The sequence below is a fragment of the Chelon labrosus genome (assembly GCF_963514085.1).
Source record: "Chelon labrosus genome assembly, chromosome: 2".
In the NCBI taxonomy this organism is placed as follows: Eukaryota; Metazoa; Chordata; class Actinopteri; order Mugiliformes; family Mugilidae; genus Chelon; species Chelon labrosus.
Window position 1 is genome coordinate 12,098,557 of NC_140338.1, and position 23,489 is coordinate 12,122,045.

Consider the following 23,489-nt stretch of genomic DNA (forward strand, 5'->3'; position numbering starts at 1 on the left):
GAGCATCTTCCAGCGCTAAAAACTGACTGTACTTGACCAGGATCTGGAAAGACAACAAAGAACACTGTACTGTACACGCTGGCCTGGGATAGCCTGACAGGCTGGTATACCGCCATTTGAACATGTTTCATCCCATACAAAGAAAAAAAAAACTCTGCCCTTAATTGGATTGTAGTACAACCAGTTAGAATGGTTATCAGTAGGGGTGTGACGGTACGCGCAAGTCACGGTTCGGTACGTACCTCGGTGTGGGGGTCACGGTTCGGTAGCTTTTCTCATTTTGTTTTGAACAGACACCAACTGACCGAAGGAAAAAAAAATAAAAACCACCTCTTGTTATAAAAGTAAAAAATAGACATATCGTGGTGATGTCGTCTTATGTGCGCTAGCATGTTTGATGTGTTTCCAGCAACGTACCGCACCTCCACCAAACATCGCCGTTATGTTGCACCGGGAAACCAAAGTGTTCCCAAACTGGTGACTTAAATGAAGCCGGCGGCTCTTCCATCTCCACACTCTCCATTACTTTTCGTCTTCGTCTGTTTTTCTTCTTCTCTAGGCTAATGACGTTTGCTGGCAGCTTTTAGGCTCATTACCGCCACCTGGATTGAAGTGAGGACTCGAGTTTTTCTTTTTTTTTTTGAAATAGGCTACTCACTCAGACGTATTCGCTGTATGACTGCCTGCACCGAACCGTGACGCCACGGGATGAATGCAAATACCGTTACACCCCTACTTATCAGACAGTTTCAATAAATGCCTTCTCTTTACAACAGATGCGACAGCAGAATCTAAACATCTAATCATTTTGTTGTAAAGAAAATCCACTCTATGGCACTTTCTTGATGTCTTATGAGTAACGATGCTGTTACTCTTTTGTCCCATCACTGCATAGAGCCCCCCGCCCCTAAAGGATTTGATTAACCCGGCAGATTTTTGCTGGACGAGGTGACTCCAGACTGAAATTCTTAAGATTTTGAGCTGCATACGCACAAGAATGATGATTATCCTGCTTTATGATAATCCAGACTTCACATTCACTTTAATGTTTTCTACACAGCCCGTGTCTTCTAATACATTTCCCCGAATTTGTTTGTGTCTAGCTTTTGCTCCGTTTCTTCCACAGAGACTTCGCTTGTGGAAAATTGCAATTTAGGACGGTGTGATTTTCCACAGCCTGAGATTCGATGCACACACAAACAAACAAACTTCGGCATCCGTGAGAGAGTGCGGTTTATCTCTCGGCCGTGGCGCTGAAATGATATCATCCTTGGAGTATCAGTCTATTTTTTTTTTAATCTCTTTGTGCTGTAGGGCGAGTCATGCCACTTCTGCTGTTAAATTAAAAATGGAAGCACAGCTCTGGCACTCATAAATTAAATGCTGTTGTGGGAGCCATGGTGATTGATAATTCACAGGGTGACTAAACTTTGGCGCTTATCATTGACAAACACACACACACACACACACGCACATGTATCTCATCAGCTCTGACTGGAAAACAAGACATAACAACCCTCGGCTTCACGTCCGCCAGTGAATAACGAATGTTGAAGCCATCCTGGCTCAAAACCCTGTTTTGTTTCCTGTCGTTGGTAGATACAAGGAAACTGGTTGCCATTAGGGAGCAGAGTGAATTACTATATATCCTATGGGCTCGGCTCCCACAGCTATTTAATTGGCAGATTCTCTTTTAAGTGGGCTAAATTTATCTGGCCATTTACTCCTTGTAATTGGACCATTAAGGGGCTTTTTGTCTGCTTCTGGCAACGGTTGAAAAGGGAAGGTAAGAGTGAATGCATAGGAGTCGAATCAAAAAGAAAAAGATGCTACATCGAAGCCAGGGAGCAGCTGGTGTGTAGCTCTCTCCACACATGTGTCTCATGTCTCGAACAAAGGAGAATCGGCATCAACACGTGCACTCAACGCTTCTGTCTCCTTCTATTTGTGTCTTTGTTTGTGTCGTTTTGTGTTAACGTCTTTGCGCGCGTGTCGCTGTGTGGTTGCAGGACGTCGAACAGCAGCGCGACGCTCTCCTCGTGCGTGTCGATGGAGCCCTGCGCATGTCCGGAGGAGTGCATGTTCACAGCCCTGTCCCATGCCGACGTCACCTTCCGCAAGATGGAGGGCTACCTGAAGACCAGACAGCTCTGTGACGTCATCCTGGTGGCTGGAGAGAGGCGGATACCGGCGCACAGGTAGGAAGGAAGAAACTGAAATGTTGTACGGCAAACACTGTGATGTTCATGTGACCCACCGAGCCAATGGTCGACCGGTGTTGGGCCATCAGTTATGCTTCTTCTGGTGATGTGTCCCGCAACGCCGGACCCCTGATGGCGGCTTTTCAGGCGATTCTGGACGTTGAACTGGTGGTGGAGCTAGTTGGTGAAAGAAATTACTCAGAAGTTCAGAGAAGTAAGCAACTGATATAGACAAGAGGGCACGCCCAGGAGGCATCTGAACATTCAAATAAACTAATATTTGTACTGTAGACCAACTGATCCCCAAGACTGAGGAGACCTCTATATTTCCATTTATAGCTCTTTCTAGCTTCCCATCCTCCTAGGTTCGTCCTTGCTCTTTCGGTTTTCCTTTTTGGAATGACTAAAACAGATTACTGCCACCTGCTGGGACGAAGAGTTATTTGCTCTTCACGTGGGCACAGAACCTTTGTGCTACCTGGCTGTCGGCTGCTATTTTTATGCTGCGTTCAAGTGCAGCTGATGAGAAACTGTGATGTGCAATTATTCCAGTTTGTTTGCAGAACATTCAGTTGATTATTTGATGATAAAAAATAATCGTTCTTCTGTCGCACACATGCAGAATTAACGCTTGCATGAGGTGTTGACACGTGCACCACGACATCTGAACATGTGCATGCACACACAGACACAAGCATGATGACACATACAGCTCACACATTATTCTATTTGGAAATAACATTTCGCGAACACAGTCACGCTCACAACCAGTGGTTTTTTATTTTTGAGGTATCTCTACCATATGTAGTATAGTCAGCTGACTGTCTGAGTCATGCGTCAGTCACTACGCACGCACAGACACACACACACACATGCGCGTGCCTGCATATCCACTTCACAGCCCCCGCTGCACTGCTCTGTTGCTGCTCTGGGCATGTGGCCACTGGTGTACCAGCAGGGTCCATCTGCACAAGGATGAAACGGAAAAGTGGTCCTCCACCACCAGAAGAAAGACCTCCTTTTCTCTCACTGCCTTCCTGTTCTGCCTCATTTGATTTAGTCCTGCCGGCACACACGGGGACAAACAAAAGACCCCTCTGTACGGGAACCCTAATGGCGCATGTGAAAGAGTGTGTCAGCGTCTGAAGTTGTGATGCGTGTGTGTGTGTGTATGCTTGTTGATTGTGTGCCTGCCAGCGAGGGGGGTGGGAGTAAGACGCCTTTGTTTGAAAATGACTGTTTTGTTGCAGATGTATTTATTTTATGTGTAGGATAAAAGTGCTTTTCTGGGAACAAAACATACACACTCCTTCTCTCCCCGTCTCTCCGTCTTACATGCAACAAACAAACAAATGTACGTGCTGAATAGGCCACTTGTGCTGTATATAGCTGCGTGTTTCTTCTGGAGTTTGTTGCAAACAGTGCACTTTGAGCAAAACTCAGTCTCTGTGCGTGCACGGAAAAAATAAAGAGTACAGCATGACTGTACCTTTTTGTCTCTGGGGCAGTAGTGCATACAAATGCACTAGCTAGCAAATCTATTTTTATACCTGCATCTGCTCACCTCTCTAAGTGCCTCCTTAACTGATTTTAGGAAATATGTTATCACCTTTATTTACCATCATTGTATATCAGCGATCATGCAGACTGGGGTTATTGAGAGTCTACAGCCATGCTAGCACAGTTCAAGTCTCGATAGCACTGGAAGTCCCTGTAGGAGAGCCCTGGGAGTCAATGGAGGTTTTATAAGGTTAGCTTTACAAGAGAATACACTTTCAGGATGAAGACTTAACTTGTTGGTTTTGCAAATGTGTGGTTAACCTCAGCCCCTCCGTTAAACAGTGTTAGACAAAGCCGCTTCCCGGACCAGTGGATGAGTATTGTATAACTCGAGGGCGTTGTAGCATCGCGTAGCAGTAGATGAAAAATCCAAGTTGTTAATCTTGAGGGTCGCATGAAATTCAAGGTGAACCACAAATGTGACACCACAAAATAAGCTGCATTGGTTTCAAGTCATTAGGATAAATCCTCTGAGGACCGTGAACGTCTTAGCAGTCAAGAGGTGAAGGACTGTGGTGCTTTTGTGAATAAGAAGTCCCCAGGAGGCGGGACGCTGCGTTGCTTGACACTCTTTTCTTGACTTTAATGCAGGGAATGAGTTTGGAGTACTGTCCTTATTTTCCAATCTGACATACAGTAAACGGTCACTGTTAGGTAACTCTTTTTTGCAGATCATTTACAATACATTTGCGCATTGTTTCCTAGAGGTTTGGGAAATACCTTGTTGCAGAAAAATGTTCGAGAGGGTATTTTGTAATGCAGATCGGGCGTTTTCATACGTTGACGAATACTCCAACCAGTGTTATTTTTAGTGTCTCTCTGAACCAGTGAGGTATGTATGATGGAAGGCATCAACAAGGGACTGTTGCTATTTGGATGCAGGTGTAACCTGCTCTGCTGTCCTGCTTCCAGACAGTGTTACGGTTGGCTGATTGCACAATTCACTGTGCGTATTAGACCGTGCGTGCCGTACCGAATGGTTCGATATTATATTGAGAATTGTTGCATTCCTAATCTGTACTAAATCTTACCGACAATAGAACCAAGAAGATATCTCAGTCCGGACTAAAATTATTATTATTAAGGTCTCTCGGCCAAGTATACTTGTGTATACAAGGAATTTGGTCTCTGCATTTATCCCATCCGTGAATTAGTGAACACACAAAGCACACAGTGAGGTGAAGCACACACTAACCCGGAGCAGTGAGCTGCCATGCTACAGCGGCACTCGGGGAGCAGTGAGGGGTTGGGTGCCTTGCTCAAGGGCACTTCAGCCGCTTTCTACCGGTCGGGGGTTCGAACCGGCAACCCTCCGGTCACAAGCCCAAGGCGCTAACCAGTAGGCCACGGCTGCCCCGTGGCCCCGTACTTATGATGCACTGACATGCAGTTTGAGAAGTTGCCATCCAAGTAGACACACGGTCATCATGGCTAGCGGGTTATGTTTTCCTCTACATCTATATTTTAGTATTTGCAGAGAAAAGTAAGGAGCTTAAAGTCGGGCTTTCTCACGACCCACATGCTGTTTCCCTCTCTGTTTTTTCCATTACTGTATCCCTGTAGCAAGCAGCACATCCACACTCAAACACAGTGTTCAGTTTCCAGCTCTTGCCTTTCCTTTCCTGAGTCCATCTCGTCTGTTTCCTGCTCCCCTCGCTCTGGCATTTTGTCTACACTCTGCTCTTTCCATTACTGTGTGACACACTGTCTGTCATGTCTTCACCACAGTGCATTTGTGTTTGTGTGTAAATAACCCTGGGCTTTATATATAGCTTGTATCTCACATAGCAAGTCAGACAGAGACCCACATGAAAAATTAAGTGTGTGTGTGTATCAGGGAGATAAGACCGAGATACCTGACTGGAATACTTGGGGGAAAAAAAAAAAAAACACAACTTCCTGCTGACTGTAGTGAATTTTGACATCTTTGTCTGCACAACACATGCATCTGCAGCTCTTCTCTGCTCCAGGCTATCTGTCAAGGTCCCAGTGTCACACTCAGTAATGAGGTTATACACAAATACACAAGAGCAGTGCAGACATACACATATGTTCAAGTTTGACACGCACAACTGTGGAGGCAAAAAAAAAAAAAAAAAGCAGAGCAAAAACACAAAGTCATTTTGATTCGTGGAAATCTGTCTAACATTACGATTTTTTTTATCATAAATGAATCTAGATTATTTTCTTAAAGGGGAACTACTGTTTTTTACAACCTGGACCTTATTTCTGGCATAAAATACAATCGTTTACTCACCCATATAACTTTTGCGTCATTTGTAGTCATTTGGGAGATATTTAGATCTGCGTATATACATATAGTGGGAGTGAATGGGGCACCGAAACGCTGCCTCTAAATAACGCATTATCTGCCGCGAAAGACGTTCATTTCACCAACATTTTGGGTCCGGAGTTACCTGTTATCATCTATGGTTCGTGCTATGGTTCGTCCACAACCTCAGCATCAGAAAAAAATATTCAGCCATGTTGCAAAAACTAGCAGTAGCAAATTACACGTAAACAAGCCGACCGTCACGGGTGCATGCTGTGCTCAGAGATGACATCATCCAGGTCAGAAGACATGATAACGGGTAATTCCAGACTCAACAGGGAATAGCACTAGCGTACGATAACAAAATATTGGTGAAATGAACGAGTTTCGGGGCAAATAATGCGTTATTTAGAGGCTACTTTTCGGTGCCCCAATCACTCCCACTATATGGATATGCGTAGATCTAAATATCTCCCGAATGACTACAAATGACGCAAAAGTTATATGGGTGAGTAAACGATCGTATTTTATGCCAGAATTAAGGTCCAGGTTGTAAAAAACAGTAGTTCCCCTTTAATTGCTCCTGTAATCCAACACAATATCTTAAGATGTTTTATTCTGTTGGATCAAAGGTCTTAGTCCCCCAAAAGTGTAGATGGATTTCTGTTAATGGCCATTTACTTTACTTATCCAGAGTCTCATTTAGATCAGGATATCAAAAGTATATCTCTGACATTTTGCATCCTTCAGCTTGGAACAGATTACGAAATGTCTCTTTACAGGCGACCTGTCTGTCCTTCATCTCCACTCTTTCCCTCCTGCCATATAACTTATTTCTCAGACTCTCCTGGTGCTAAATTTTACATTGGCCTTATGTTAAGCATGACCACCTCTGCCTTTTTTGCTCTCTTGTCCATGAGCTCATTTGACGTGATTGACACATGCAAACTAAACTAGCTCCCCGACGGCACAAATTCCAGGTCTTTTAAAGTGCACGCAAGAACGTGGTCTGGCTAGAATTGTGCCTTTTATGTTTTTAAAGTCGACATTTTCTGCGAACTCTGTGTCATATTTCCAAGTAACAAGAAATTGCCAATTAAATAAATGAGTTCTGAATATAAAAGAACATTTATTTCACGGGGAAAGTCAGGCATAAAACGCCGGTTACAGTTTGAAATTAGGACTCGAGCCGCATGACTGAAATAATAGCGCAGCAGTGACCTTGTGTTATTAATCTTTTTTAAAATGTGTCACTTTTCAGAGAAGGTTACGTGTGGAGCTGCCAGAGCTAATTAATAGTTATTTTACCAATCATTTCACTCATTTTTTAACCTAAAATGCCAAACATTTCCCAGTGGAGGCATTTTTTTCTTATCTGAGCATTTGAACTGACACGGACAAGTTGGTCCAATGAAGGGCATCCGAACACATAACTTCAGATTGTAGGAACTTAAAACAGGCATTTTTGCACATTTCTAGAATTAATCTATAGTTGCAGGCTCAGTTAAGACAAACTCTTGCTACATATTTGCACCAGCAGTCTTGATGAAGTGTGTTAATGAGAGAAATGGGCCTTATGGCTACGTATTCAGGCATTGACTTAATTTCAGATTTCACAATTTAGAGGTCATCTAATGTTGCATTGGAGTCAAAAATAACAAGCGTCCTCCTGAGAGTCTTCCTTGTTTCATTAGTTATATGAAATATTTCAAACAGCATCCGTGAGAGGACCCACATTGACACTGAAAGGTTAAACGTCTCGTTGCTGTTGATACACAAACATGTGGATATGCCTCAGGCTTTTTACTGCTTCAGATTGAGTAGTTTTCATCAAGCTTAAATAACATGTCTTCAAAGAGAGGAGTTATACAGGATGATAGTCCCGTTCAGGGGAAACATGATTTTAATCCTGCCTAAAGTGAGTGTAGTTGAGCTGTCTTCCATTCTTGCTAATATATTGTTGTCAGAATGCTTGTTGGTTGGTACCTCTCTATCTCCTTGCATGTTTTACTTTGTCCTTCAACAGTCTTTATGTTAATATGACATTTAATTTAGACTTTTTTTCTGTCGCCGAAGTTTAAATGTCATTAGGTCCAGCCTACAATCGTGACTTGTATGTTAATTAAACTAGGTGCTTTTACAGACCTGAGATTGGCAAGTTAATATAAATCATTGGAGAAAGAAGTTCAAATTGTCGACGCATAAAGTGGACATGAATCTCAGAAAGTTGCAGAGATTATTGGGCTGAACCAAGCTTTTTATTTGAAGGATTCTTATGTCTTTAACATGACTCATGCTTCTGTTTTGTCACCTATTTACGAGACGGTCCTGTTATTCGCTGTCTGGCCGTGTCGTCCTCTCTTAAGCTGCCCGCTCCCTGTCTGTTCTGCATCTTCTCCCTTTCTAGTCGAGCTCATCCTGTCTGCCAGGTTACAGCAGTCTGGTCCTCCATTACAGCTGTCTATCTTCTCTGACTGATGTCTGACGCTCTGTGCTTTCACAGGCTGGTCCTCTCATCCGTGTCAGACTACTTCGCGGCCATGTTCACCAGTGATGTCCGGGAGGCCAAGCAGGACGAGGTGAAGATGGAAGGAGTAGACCCTGACGCGTTGTGGGTCCTGGTGCAATATGCATACACAGGTACACACACAACCTTATACCCTTATAAACCTTTTATAACCTTACACCCTGCTCACATCATTATTTAAATACACAAACAACCTACAACAGCAATGAGATTTACGATAGTTTGCACTGAAATGCCAGCATAATAAGACATGTTTATTTATTACTATCAACTCTTGTCTTGAATTAAGGTATTCATTACAACATATACTTTCCAGCTGCATTAAATAGTCACTTAAAGTAAATCACCACCACGTCTGAAAACTGTCCCAAACAAACTCACCATTTTTTCCTGACTGAGTAATGTTTTAAAAAAAAAAAACTACAGTGACAACCTGTTTTTTTTAAACATGATATATTTAGGATTAATTTGTGAAGATTTACATCTTTATCTAATCTAAATGTTTAAATACACAAATACTTTCTATATGATCTATTATGAATTATGAATAAGCTGTAGACCAACTGATCTGCACGATGAAGAAGAGACCAGCTTCCTAACCTCCCAGCTAATAGTGGCTCTTCTGGTTTCCTCTTTTGAATTATGAATACAGTCGACTGCCCCCTTTTGGTAAGAAGGCTGTATTCTATCACTTTGCAGAACATACACCGATCAGGCATAACATTATGACCACTGTGTAGGTCCCCCTCCCAGTTTTGACTCATCAGAGAATGGGCATGGGTCTTCTGAGGGTGTCCTGTGGTGTCTGGTAACAGAACATTGTTAGTGGGGGCCTTTGGGTTCTATGTGTTGAGGGGAGGGGCCTCTGTTGATCATCCCACAGATACTTGATCAGTTTGGGATCTAGTGAATTTGAAGGCCAGGTCAACACCTTGTGCTGTTTTTCATATTATTTGAGTTGTTCCTAAACTGTTTTTGCATGTCATTGCTAAGGGGTGGGGGTGCTTGGTCTGGTCTAGGTGGGTGGTACATGTCTAAGTAACATCCACATGAATGCCAAAAGTTTCCCAGCAGACCGTTGCATTGTCACAAGATGGTCAATGTTATTTACTTCTCCTGTCAGTGGTCATAATGTTTTCTGTAGCTGTAGTAGCTAGTAGTTCTTTGAGATCCCTTTGGTGTGTCCGTCCCTTGAAGCCAGTTCTAGTCTTTACATTTTCTATGATAAATATTTCATTATTACTTTGTATTAAACGTTAATGGACCCTTGTGACCATAATTACATGAAAGTGTAGCTTTTGACTTCAAAATCTCTTAAATGACATGCTGAAGACAGTCTTTCCTTCCTTCCCGTCATCACCCTTTTCCTCTTTTGCTGTCCCCTTCATGTTGTCCAGGCCGTCTTGAGTTGAGGGAGGACACCATTGAGTCTCTGTTGTCAGCCTCCTGCCTGCTGCAGTTGTCATCTGTGGTCCAGGCCTGCTGTTCCTTCCTCATGAAGCAGCTCCATCCCTCCAACTGTCTGGGCATCCGCTCCTACGCCGACGCCCAGGGCTGCCACGACCTGCAGAGGGCCGCTCACTCTTACACCATGGTGTGTACGCAGCCAGTCCATATCCTCCTGTGTCTCTTGACTGTTTGGGGAAATTAAAATGATGGAACGGAAAATGATGACATGAATTCAGGTAGACTGTAGGTAATGTTGCCTAGCAATTACGTGTCTTTCGCCTTGCCCTTTCCCCACCAATTATTTTCCTGTATACAGCTTCTCCTCTGTAAGATTTCGATCAGTTTCCAGCCTTGATCATGTTCTTGGTCACAAATTGGCTCCTCGTTCACAGCTCCACACACCATTATCGCCACAATGCCTGTTTTCCAGCGCACCGTTGCTATGGTGATGGCGAAATAGCTCCTTTATCGACTTGATCATTCTTTTTTTTCTCTTTTCTTGTTCTGTCCTGTCTTTACTTGCCACATTTGTCAACCCAGCCTTCGTCTGTGCGTCTGTCAGTAGCGCCGTTCCTCCCTTTCGCTCTCTGTCTCCGTCTAAGGGGATTATTGCTATGGTTTAATCTGAGGTAATTATTTCATAAAGGTGGCTTTATTTGGGTACGACTGTCTGTGTCTGTAATTCACACACATACGCGCGGCTTACAGGATTATTACGGCCTTTGTGCAACAGCTATACAAACTGTCTGACTTGGTAGCGCTGGCATTGTTTACAATTTTTGGTTTATTTTTGTGGGAAGCAGGTCACATTTCCATATTCTTCACCCCCTTTCCCAGTTCCCCCAGACAATACTGTCCTAAAAATATACAAATAAAAAAAATAGGCAAAGGAGAAATAACACTGGAGAAGATTTTGAGATGGTTAACTGAATCTCTTTGGAGTATTTCGCAGACAAAAGAGCAATTTGGAGAAATGGTTTGTGACCGTTTATAGAGTAAACATTTAAAAGATTCATTTAGAAAAAAGTAGAGTAATTGATAATGAAAATTATTCTTAGCTCCAGTCTTATCTTCCCTCCCCATATTATACCTGTATCATTCCTAGCTTTTCCTTTCCTCTAAGGCTCTCCAAGCCTTCCTCTTTTTCCCTTTCAAACCCCTAATCCATTTCCTCTCTCCCACCAATACATTATTCATCCTTTCTTACTCTTTCAAAGCTGCTGCCTTTTTTCCTCGCTTCCCTTCCCAGCCATTTCATCTGTCACTCAGCTCTACTCTAACCTCCCTCTCCCCGTGCACCAGGAACACTTTCTGGAGGTGGTCGGAGGGCAGGAGTTCCTGTTGCTTCCGGTGGAGGAGATGGAACGGCTCCTCACGTCCGACGACATCAACGTGCCAGATGAGGAAACCGTGGTGACCTCGCTGCTGACCTGGGTCCGCCATGATGTCGCCACCCGGCAACGCCACCTACCTCTGCTGCTGGCTCACGTCAGGCTTCCTCTGCTGCAGCCACAGGTGAGAGCTGCCAGGAGCTCTGTCACATAAAATACTGGAAGACAATAGTTGGACGTAACGATTACAGATACACAGATTTTTCTTTCCAGATATTGATTTCAGTGCCACATCTCTGGTGCAAAGTAAGGTAACAAGTGGATTAAATTTGCTGTGACACTAAAAGGTGAGCTGGCAGCTCTCCGTGACTGAATGAATCTGATAGTGGAAACACTGAATTTCATTTGAAAGCATCAGTTTTAACGTGGCCTAGCCCTGCCACGGCTGATTCATGATCCACTTATATGGTTAGCGTCCATGCAGATGAAAATCTGGTGTATCATTTGGATGTACATCGATAAGTACAGTGAAATCACAACAATAACACAGAACAGGTTTTTATCTGACGCTGTATTATCGTTATCTTTTGTCTTCTTTTTTTTTATTATTTATTTCTTGTTATCTCTTGTTCTTTCCAGCGCTCTTAAAATAGCTGAATGGATAAAAGTGAATCTGTGTATCGCCTAGAGGGAAACTAAAATAGATGAATTACTTTCGTTGTTAAGCGTATTATTTTGATACTGTGTCTGTGTCTTTGATCGTGTCCCTATGTGTGTGGAATCAATCAGTGCATTTACAAGCTAGAGCCACCTTATTGTTGGAGCTTTCAAAGCTGCCTATGTCCTCACATCGCTTCAAGACAAGAGCGTGTGTCCGTCTGTGTCCTGATCATCTGCTGATTGTTTCCCATGGCCATATTTGTCTCTCGTCCCTCCTTCCTTTTGTTCTCTGTCCTCTTCAGACAATTGGAGGGACTTTATCGATTATGCTTACCATAAATCAGGTGCGTGTGAGTTTGTTTCGATTTCATGCGTGTGCATATCAGTGTTTTGAGTTTACAGCCCCGTGTTCTGTCTAGCTTGCAAAGTATCTGACTGGTAATGTAATGCCGAGAGGTTTATATTCTGTGCAGAACCTCATTTACTGCCTACGGCTTTGGCTGCACGCGCACACACATGCACGCACAGTTAAAGCCTTAATTAAATGCGATATCTTCCTTAACTTGAGCGAAATTATCCGCTCTCCTCAGCTCCCTCATCGGTTATTTCCCTCCCCTTTTATATGAAGAAACCGCCGTAGAGTAGAAACACGCTTTGTGCCCGGCTCTGCTGTTGTCTAGCCTGCATCTACACACCCCCCTCCCCTGTTTTTGTACTTGTGCAGCATAGTGTATGAACACCTCAGATATATGGCTTTGCCCTGGTCAGCTGAAATCACAAGTAGCTGTAAGATGTAATCAGGGTAGAAGATGGATGGCAGAGAGGTGAAGCGGCAGAATGGCAGCGGAGCAGAGCACAGCACCGAGCTGAGGCTTGATTCCACCTCCGGCTCTGTATCATGCGTGGCAGCCCCCCTCCCCTTCCCAACACCATGCCAACGCTGATAAATGCATTAACACTCGGCAACCTCATCAGCTGTGAAATGCCAATAAACCAACATATAAACCTCACACAGACTCCCGATCAATAGTCATCAGCCAATTAGTCAGCTCCCTATCTAGGCCGCCGTGCGATTACTCATCAAGTGGATCTCAATTCAACAGATTAATACCTTTAATCCCCGCTCCTCATTACCACTGTCGCACAAACACAGACGCCCACACACATTTGGTCTAAGCTTCTCAGAGGAGCATCTGTGGCCTGACGGAGTGCGCCGCTGTGTTTCAGCTTGTATGCAGCCGTTCAAAGTTCAAGGTTTTAATTCAAGCAGAAGAGCAGGGCAAAACGCTAAAGGTCGTAAAGAAATGCTTTTAAACACTGGGGTAGCAGCACACATCATATACATGTCTCTCCTGGTGGACATTCACAGTTCCCCTCACCACAGGGATTATAAGAGGTCTAATGAATTATATTACCAGCTGAGGTGCAGCTCTGTGCAGCATAAATACAATTCAGTGACTATTGTGTTCTGTGTATGTTTTGAGGAAGGGTTTTCATAAACAGAAAAAGATTAAACGGACAGGTGTTGGTAAGAACAGGAGCATACACCGATCAGGCATAACATTATGACCACCTTCCTAATATTGTGTAGGTCTCCCTTGCGCCTCCAAAACAGTTATAACTCATCAGAGAATGGACATGGACCTTCTGAGGGTGTCCTGTGGTGTCTGGCAACAGGATGTTGTTAGTGGGGGGCCTTTGGGTCTCGTGGGTGGATCAGGCTTGTTTCAGTGCATCCCACAGATACTTGATCAGTTTGGGATCTAGTGGATTTGGAGGCCAGGTCAACACCTCGTGCTGTTTTTCATGTTCTTGATGTTTTTTTGAGTTGTTCCTAAAGCGTTTTTGTGTGTGTGTCTGTGTCAGGCTGCATCCTGCTGGGGATGGCTGCTGCCATCAAGGAGTGTCATTGCTATGGGGTGGGGGTGCCTGGTCTGGTCTAGGTGGGTGCTACATGTTTAAGTAACATCCACATGAATGCCAGGTCTAAATGTTTCCCAGCAGAACATTGAATTGTCACACGATGGTCAATGTTATTCACTTCTCCTGTCAGTGGTTTTAATGTTACAGGACAAAAATGAGAATAAGCAAAACAATTTACGTAGCTAGGAGATGCGTGTAGGCCATGCTGTCTCAGAGACGATAGCACAACTTTCTCCCTGCCCACTGTGAGCTGGAGAGAGGGCAGAAAGGAGTAGGTGAGAATCCTGCAGGATTCAGTCTTATCTCACCCTCCACACGATGGATAAATAAATAAATACCACTGTAGAGGACAAACATGATTATTTAATTTTTTTCTCACATCTGTCCTTCTCTAGCACATGAACGCGCAAATAGGGTTCGCTGTAATTTTCTCTTCTCTGATTGTATGCAGTAGAAGTGCGGTTAACCCTGGTGTGTAAGCTGCTTATACATTTACCATGCATGCCCTACACTCTCCGTGTAATTATGTTTAAAAAGAACACAGAGGAAAACAAGAATGATTGCATATCTACTTTACGTGCTCTATATGATTGAAGCTTACCACTCATTTCTGACTTGAGCCGGCCGACGGATAGATGCAGGCGTACTCAAAGTCTGGAAACTTAAAATGACTTCAGAATCCCTGCTCCTCTGGAACCTTTGCTGCTTTCCATCTGTTAGCACACACACACACATACACACACGTATACAAACACAAACACACACCTATCTAAATGTAAATCATGTAATTCTTGCCTTCAGGGAAAACCTGCTTCTCAGCACCCTGCCTCTTACAAGCAGTGATTTCCTCTGGATGTATTTTAAGGAACAGACTGGTGGATTGAAGGGCTTCATGCTGCCGCCTCTGGCTGTTTGTGTGTGTGTGTGTGTGTGTGTGTGTGTGTGCGTGCACGCGGGCGAACATAGATGAGGTTAGAGGGTATGGACTAGAAAGCTGATGAGATGTTGAGGACAGATTACTCCTCTAGTGTGTCATGATCAGTGTGTATGTGCTCAAGTGTGTGTGTGTGTGTGAGAGAGATAGAGAGAGAGAGAGCACTAATGGTTGTTGGGCCGATCTAATCTAATCTCTCGATCAATGAGAGAGCGGCGTTCCTTCGACTCTCAAACCTCCACAATCAGTGATGACATCGTACTGACATGGGCCCACACCGGCAGCACGCGCCCTAACCTGCATGTGTTTCATCTGCAGCCGTCACAGTGAACCGGTGTGTTTTTACGTGTGTGTGTGTGTGTGTGTGTGTGTGTGTGTGTGTGTGTGTGTGTAGTTCTTGGCAGACCTGGAGTCCAACCCTCTCCTCCGTGACAACGTAGAGTGTCAACGGCTCCTGATGGAGGGGATGAAGTATCACCTGCTGCCCCAGCGCCGGCCCCTGCTTCAAAGTCCGCGCACCCGACCCCGCAAGGCCACCGTAGGGGCCATGTTTGCGGTGGGCGGCATGGACGCTACAAAAGGTGAAAACGCGCGAACCAACCCACAGCCAGACACACTCCACGTTGAACTCGCAGCCTCTAAAGGGATGAAAATAGTTTCATAAACTGGCACGTATGAGATCTAAAAATAAAATGACTGGTGCGGTACAAGATATGAGTAAATAATCCAATTAAAAATATCTACTGATCAGCCGAGATCTTAACAAAAGTGTGTGCACACGTGTTAAAATCACAACCATCTCTACCCCTTTCAATATAGTCTTGTCCTACCTTCAGATTGTGTTGAAAATGTGAATAAAACATGAAAGAAAAATGTGATGCCAAGAAGATAAATGAGTGTGTTTTTTTTTTTTTATCGTTTGGAGACAGACAGTTCCAGTGTGCATTAACAGGCTTTCACATTCGCATTCAGTTTATCTCCTGGTGTGTTTTCTTCTCTTTTTCTCCCACAGGTGCGACGAGTATCGAGCAGTACTGTCTGCGTCGGGACACGTGGAGGCAGGTCGCCACCATGAGCGGGAGGAGGCTGCAGTTTGGCGTAGCCGTCCTTGACGGTCGCCTCTATGTGGTCGGAGGCCGGGACGGACTCAAGACCCTCAACACTGTGGAGTGCTACAACCCGCACAGCAAAGCCTGGAGCGTCATGCCTCCCATGTCCACACACAGGCATGGCTTGGGTGAGCAGATATTCATCCAGTACCAGCTAAAAAGGGCTTTAAAAGTGTCCGTCGCAATTTTTAAGAGTGTAGTTAAGGTTTTTAGATCACAATTTACAGAATAATTGTAAGATTTCCGTTGTATTTTGTTGATCCTGTCTTGAAAAGCTGCCTTTCCACTTGCCTCCTGATGCAGTGAAGTCAAAGGTCACTTTCCACTACAGAGCAGCACCTCACCAGCTGATTGTAAGTGATTCAGTGTCACAGATCAAGAGCACTTCGGCAGGGTGGATCGAACCCGGGTTTCTTTGTTTGAAGGACATCCACTCCAAAAGCCTGACTATTGCAACAACAGAATTTGATAAGGCGTGCTGTGCTGCTTCACCGTGTTTAGAAATTAGTGCATGTGTGTGAAGGAAAGCGGGTGATTCAGACACACATCTGGCGGCGCAGATGTTCTGGCAGATAAATCCCCCGAGTATGGAGGTGTCAACATGCTGCTAACTCTGCACGCCGAATGCCCCGGTGTTGGTTGCACATACAATAAAAACTCGACACCTGTTGTCGTAAATGCGTGCGGGTTTTTTATGAGCTTGTCCAAGTCGATATTGTTTGGGGAAATTTAATCACGGACATGCGGTCGTGCATCACAGGTGTGGCTGTCCTAGAGGGGCCCATGTACGCGGTGGGAGGACATGACGGCTGGAGCTACCTCAGCACAGTGGAAAGGTGAGAGGATATTTCGCGCTGCTGCCTTCTTCTGTATTATTCCTCCTTTTAAAGGTTAATTTTACCCATATTACTGAATGTAAATATGTATACAGAGACGTATAATATTCTCGGTTGGTTTGTTTTGACCAGTTTCTGAAATCCCAGTACAATCATAACAGTTCCTAGAGACTATTTCTTCTGTAGAGAGGTTTATAAAAACAGTTGACAGCCATTTCTGTGTATTATGTAGAATAACGGAGGCACAGTTTACGGAACGAGATGTCGCAGGTTAGTCATGTTCCACTTTAATACAGGACTGTGAACTTGTTTACACTCAGGTGGGACCCCCAAGCTCGCCAGTGGAGCTTTGTTGCGAGCATGGCTACGCCCAGAAGCACAGTGGGAGTGGCTGTTCTGAATGGCAAGTAAGTAAGAAAATCCACTCTGCTCTATATGTCAAGTTAAAGATTCAGCTTTAGCACAGGCACTATAACATCGAACATAATTTGAGTTGTTTGTTGTGAACGGGTGCACTTGAATTTTTTATGACGTTTTGTTCTTGTTGCTGTCGATTTTTTTTTGTTGTTGTGAGATGCTTTGAACAAAAGCACTGGCAAACTGAGAGTAGTGCACTCGGAATTAGATATAATTTACCTGACTTCATACGACGGTATGCACATAAAGGCCATTCATTGCTTGTGATTAGGGTAAAGATTTGACTGGCTCCATACCATTTTTATCTTGCAGCTCATCGTCTAAGGTTTTTTTTGTTTCAGAGGAGAAAAAAAAAATTGTCATTGATGAATTATAAGAATATCGAGGTTCACGCTCTGCTTGTTTGGAAGATGAATGTAACAGAGTTCAAGTTATACAGGTAGCTGTTGTAAGGAATGACCTCCTTTCTGTACAGACCACCGGTGTGTGAAACAGTAATGAAAAATGAGTGAAAAAAACACACACACATGCTGGGTGTTGAGCGACTAAAATGTGGTGAAAGTCGCGTCCACTGGTCGATGATGTCACACGTAAAAAACACAGTAGAAAGTAATGCTTTGCATCAATGAAATCTATATTCCTGACCTGATTACATAGTGTAGCGTCTCACACAAAAGAAGCTACAATAACAAAAAAAAACATGTACATCTACAACCACAGCAACAAAGCCAACACCCTAACACACACATACACAGACCTATGTTTCTACCACCATCTCCTAACTTTAACCTTTACCCTTAAAGGGGAATTACTGTTTTTTACAACCTGGACCTTATTTCTGGCATAAAATACGATTTTTTACTCACCCATATAATTTTGGTGTCATTTGGAGTCGTTCAGACGATATTTAAATCCGCGTATATCCATATAGTGGGAGTGACTGGGGCACCGAAACGCATCCTCTAAATAACGCATTATCTGCCGCAAAACTCGTACATTTCACCAATATTTTGTTATGATACGCTAGTGCTATTCCCCGTTGAGTCCGGAGTTACCTGTTATCTATTTACGGACGTGCAGCGGTTTGTTGTTCTTTGGCCAGCTGTTCCTCTCTCTGCCTCCGCATCCTCCTTTCAACAAGCTCCTCAACCGTATACTCTGGCTCAAAACGGTAAGGACGTCCATTCAGTCGCCGTCCACAACCTCAGAATCGGAAAAATATTCAACCATGTTGCAAAAAACTAGCAGTAGCAAATTACAGGTAAACAAGCCGCGGGGGGTGCAAGCGGCGCTAAGAGATGACATCATCCAGGTCAGAAGTTAGTGGGTCAATCTACAGACCCTGGATGATGATAACAGGTGACTCTGGACTCAACGGGGAATAGCACTAGAGTATCATAACAAAATGTTGGTGAAATGAACAAGTTTTGCGGTAGATAATGCATTATTTAGAGGCTGTGTTTCGGTGCCCCAGTCACTCTCACTATATGGCTATACACGGATTTAAATATCATTCGAACGACTCCAGTTGGCACCAAAGTTATATGGGTGAGTAAACGATCGTATTTTATGCCAGAAATAAGGTCCAGGTTGAAAAAAACGGTAATTCCCCTTTAAACCAAGTCTTAACCCTCAAAACGTTGTGAGGAACAGCCAAATTCTCATTAGTATACCATAAAAGAGTCAAAACTTTGGCCCCAACAACTTCGTAAATACAAAGCCACACACACACTCACATTTTAAAAGCTGCATTTGATGAGTTCAGGGCTTGAAACTCTTCACTTGCCCTAGAATCAGAAGTTCCTAGAATCAAAACATTGCACCGATGTTTTTAGTATCCAGTGCCTCGGAGAGATGCTACAGAACAGAAAGAGACGTTATAGATGCTAATTAATACAGAAACCACGAATATGAGCTAGCCATGCCCAGCAGTGTCCTGTTTGTGTGTGTGTGTGTGTGTGTGTGTGTGTGTGTGTGTGTGTGTGGCTGTGTGCTGAGGTGAGTGTGGCATGTGCTGTATGTGTTGTGCTTCCTCCGGGCTCTTTGCCTGATGGAGCTCATTACTTGCTTGACTGGTTCTGTTTCACTTCTTTCTTCCCATCCCAACTTCAGATCCACGGATGTGCGCGTACTCACACATGCACGCACACACACACACTGACTGACTGCCCAGGAGGGTTGGTTGATTGATTTTGCTCACCTCATTCTGCCCCCCACAACACACACACACACACATTGTACCATCTGTTAAAGTGTCACCAAATTGAAAAGGGACTTCCAGAGTCCAGGAATGCAAGCAATATTTGTGTGTGTCCAGAAGGGTAACACAATTTTCTTTCTTCCTCAGGCTGTATGCAGTCGGAGGTCGTGACGGCTCATCCTGTCTGCGTTCAGTCGAGTGTTTCGACCCCCACACCAACAGGTCAGAGAACAGGGACTTCATTTGGCAAGAATTAATTGCTGTCTCCGGTTTTATTTCCTGTCTCCAGTTTCCTTTGTCAAAGTACTTCCTTGCTTTTGAGATTATTCACCCGCAGATCAAAGGAGACCACGCACCCTCTCAGGATGTTAGAATAGACTGCATTCAAACAACTTCTGTTTATCGACTACATTCATTAAGGTCTCCTGAAAGAGCTGAAAGGAGATTCTATTTGTGTATTCACTCAAAAAGAAAGATACGGGGTAAAGTCTGTTAATTCATTGTGCTGTGTTTTTTTTTCTTTGCTTTTTTCCTTTCTAATGGTTGCACTCTTCATTTACAGGTGGAATGGTTGCGCTCCTATGGCTAAAAGGCGTGGAGGTGTGGGTGTGGCCACATGGCATGGCTTCCTGTACGCCATCGGGGGCCATGACGCTCCAGCCTCATCGCTAGCGTCTCGCTTAAGTGACTGTGTAGAAAGGTGAGTCTGCGCATTTGTGAGTTGATTGAGAAGATGTGACCAATTTACTTGCAGCAATTTTAAATATAAACACCTAACAACTCTTCCCCTATCCCTCTGAGTGGCCCTTTTGCGTAAGATGAGACAAGATCATATAATTTTGATAAGCTTACATAATACTCCAGGAAAATATTGTGTCAGACTGTTGCAGATCAGGCATAACATTATGACCACCTTCCTAATATTCTGTAGGTCTCCCTTGTGCCTCCAAAACAGTTGTGACTCATCAGAGAATGGACATGGGCCTTCTGAGGGCGTCCTGTGGTGTCTGGCAACAGAATGTTGTTATTGTTGTTATTTGGGTCCTATGGGTTGAGGGAAGGGGCCTCTGTGGACCAGGCTTGTTCCAGTGCATCCCACAGATACTTGATCAGTTTGGGATCTAGTGAATTTAGAGGCCAGGTCAACGCCTTGTGCTGTTCTTCATGTTTTTTTGAGTTGTTCCTAAACCATTTTTGTGTGTGTGTCTGTGTCAGACTGCATCCTGCTGGGGATGGCTGCTGTCATCAAGGAGTGTCATTGCTATGGGGTGGGGGTGTCTGGTCTGGTCTAGGTGGGTGGTACAGGTCCAAAAGTTTCTCAGCAGAACATTGAATTGTCACAAGATGGTCAATGTTATTTACTTCTACTGTCAGTGGTTTTAATGTTATGCCTGATCGGTGTATAACTGAGTAACTTAAACAAATGAGAACATGCTGATTAATGAGCTTTAGAGGTGTTGGTAGTCTAATTTTGAAGAGCCAGTCTAGCTATTTACCTCTGCTTTGAGTATTTATGTTAAGCTAAGCTACACGTGTATGTATCTCACAAAGTGTTGACCTATGGGCCTATATATAGAACTGCTGTATATAGACTGTATAGAACTATATAAACATAGAAATCTGAATAATAATTTACTGTCTCATGTAAACATTCGTGCGTGTGCACAGGTATGACCCTCAGACAGACGTGTGGACAGCTGTAGCCCCCATGAGCATCAGCAGAGATGCCGTTGGTGTCTGTCTCCTCGGTGACCGTCTCTACGCTGTGGGCGGGTACGACGGGCAGGTGTATCTCAGTACTGTGGAAGCTTACGACCCTCAGACGAATGAGTGGACGCAGGTACAGAACACTGACACGCACGGCGAACAGTACAGCCGCTTTATTAGGCTCCGGTCTTGTATTACACATCTGCTCACATGTAAACTGACACGCCGTACTTCGCTGTACATCAGAGAAAACTATTTAAAATGTTGCGTGAACACACAGTCGCAGTCTGACCTTCCTCCAGCTCCTCTCTTGGCGTGTTGTCATTGTTATGTAAATGTGTGTTTTCCTCATGCCAACATTGTCCTTGGGGCTTCAGCAGCAGGAAGCAGAGGGGACTGTTGAATGATATCAGTCGGCATTTAGGAGTCTCTATCGCGCTTCAGTTTGCACCCTGTCTTCTGCATAGCCTCGGAGGATTTCCAACCCAATTTGCTGGAAACCTGCCATTTTAGAGACGTGCACCACGCTGAGAACAAGAGAGGTGTGGGTGGACAGATACAGAACACGGGGAAAATGTCTAACTGACAGAGAGGGGATGGGGACGGACTGGGATGAGAGGGGGGGGGCATGTTGAAGCCATTAAATGTGTCCTGTATGCATTGTCAGAAACCGAAACAAACAAACCGGGGGGTGTATTGTCTGTCCGGCGCTGGTAACATCACTTCCTGTGCTCGCTTTAGCACAGATCTGTCAGTCTTGATACTTCCAGAAGAGATAAGATGTGTGCTAAGTTTAACTTCATAATGACACACAGCCTGGACTAGCTGTGCAGAAGAAGTGATGATATATTCTGTTTAGGGGAAACTGGTATTAAACAATATGATGAACATGGATTCATAATGTTATAAACTGAATAAGATGCATGTAACTAACTAATCATTTTGGTATAGACAGCTTTATGACCCCAGCAGTCTACTGAAGCTGTCTGCTGCTCTGTTCACGTTAACACTATGCTGTCACTTGCTCCTGCTGCTATTCATAACCCCACCTCCACCTGAGCATCCACCAGAAGACTGTGAATCTGTGTTGCCTAGAAGGTCCTGTGTTATTATCATCTCTTCCTGCTCGCTTGCTGGGTTGAGCATAGTCTCTCAGTATAGGGAGCAACGATGTCACATGGGACAATAGGGATGTCCCAATCAGTATCGGACATTTTTAAAATGATCGGATCAGTATCAGGCTTCAGCCAAGCCAGATCTTTTGTCGTTATTTATTTTATTACCAATTAACCAAAACCAGATGCTTGTAGGTTCAAAACGTCTTTTTCCTCTTCTGTTTCAGACAGCAATGTTTAAACTATTACTAGGAGATTGTTATTCAGTACTACCAACTTTATTCACTACAAAAAAAAAGTGGAATACGCCGAGAACACAAAACAAGTACTAAATGCTGACTTTAAAAAAGAGAAACGTTTCCAGGAGACAGTGCTGAGGCGAAAAGTATCCCAAGGGAGGGTTACAGAGTTTATGGCATTGGATTAGCAGAACATTTCTGGAGCCAAGGTACGAGCTACCCTCTCCTCGCTACGTTAACTTTGACAGCCCTATTGATTGGACTTAATACAGTCGCATCTGGAGAATACAAGGAAGAGAAGAGAAGTCTTTCGGAAACTCCAGAGGAGCACATTTTGATTATTTAAGGTCGCGTCGGGACTCGGATCGTCCGATACGCAATATTTAAAGGTCATTAAGATCTTGATCGGGAGGTTTATACTGGACAGTCGACACCATGTATGCTTTCCATCATCAATAATCTCTTCGGTTTCAAAGGTCACTCTCTTTATGTGACCTTACAATGGTACGATCACATAAAGACACAAAGCAAACTCAGGCCCAGTTTTAGTGTTGCTTTAAATCAAGTGAGTTGATGAACATGTTACTAAACTGTTGCTTCTACTTGTTTTATTTCTGGTTACCATGGAAATATAAGTCTAGTGTTTTTGGTCTCCACCTCATTAGCCCTATAGACTTTGGAATATTTAATATAGTTATAACCACTTTATTTATTTATAACCTTCTCTTTATTTTTGTTGTACATTGCATTTTAATACTAAAGACATCAAAACTATGAACATGGAATAAAGTAGTAAACTAAAAAATGTTTTATATTTTGTGGCTGCTCTTCAAAGTATTCTCTTTTTACTTCTTAATTAAAAAGAAAAAAAACTGAATGAGAAAGTGTATCCAAACCATATGCAATTAAGCAAGTACCCAACCCCTAATTGGAGAATGGAATCTTATTATTATAGTATATTAAACTATAGTACAGTATTTATGTTAATGCCGATAAAAATGGGGAAAAA

General features: G+C 43.7%; 1 protein-coding gene across 1 annotated transcript in view; it reads left to right on the top strand.

The window, feature by feature from the left end:
• klhl5 (kelch-like family member 5) overlaps window positions 1-23,489 on the top strand; it is a 28,383-nt gene that overhangs the window by 4,010 nt on the left and 884 nt on the right. Inside the window, exons 2-12 of the mRNA XM_084573697.1 lie at window positions 2,010-2,198; window positions 8,537-8,673; window positions 9,958-10,154; window positions 11,312-11,524; window positions 15,252-15,438; window positions 15,870-16,094; window positions 16,727-16,802; window positions 17,123-17,209; window positions 19,567-19,641; window positions 19,982-20,119; window positions 21,088-21,259. Of these exons, the coding sequence (XP_084429823.1) occupies window positions 2,010-2,198; window positions 8,537-8,673; window positions 9,958-10,154; window positions 11,312-11,524; window positions 15,252-15,438; window positions 15,870-16,094; window positions 16,727-16,802; window positions 17,123-17,209; window positions 19,567-19,641; window positions 19,982-20,119; window positions 21,088-21,259 (1,696 nt within the window). The remainder of the gene's footprint in view (window positions 1-2,009; window positions 2,199-8,536; window positions 8,674-9,957; window positions 10,155-11,311; window positions 11,525-15,251; window positions 15,439-15,869; window positions 16,095-16,726; window positions 16,803-17,122; window positions 17,210-19,566; window positions 19,642-19,981; window positions 20,120-21,087; window positions 21,260-23,489) is intronic.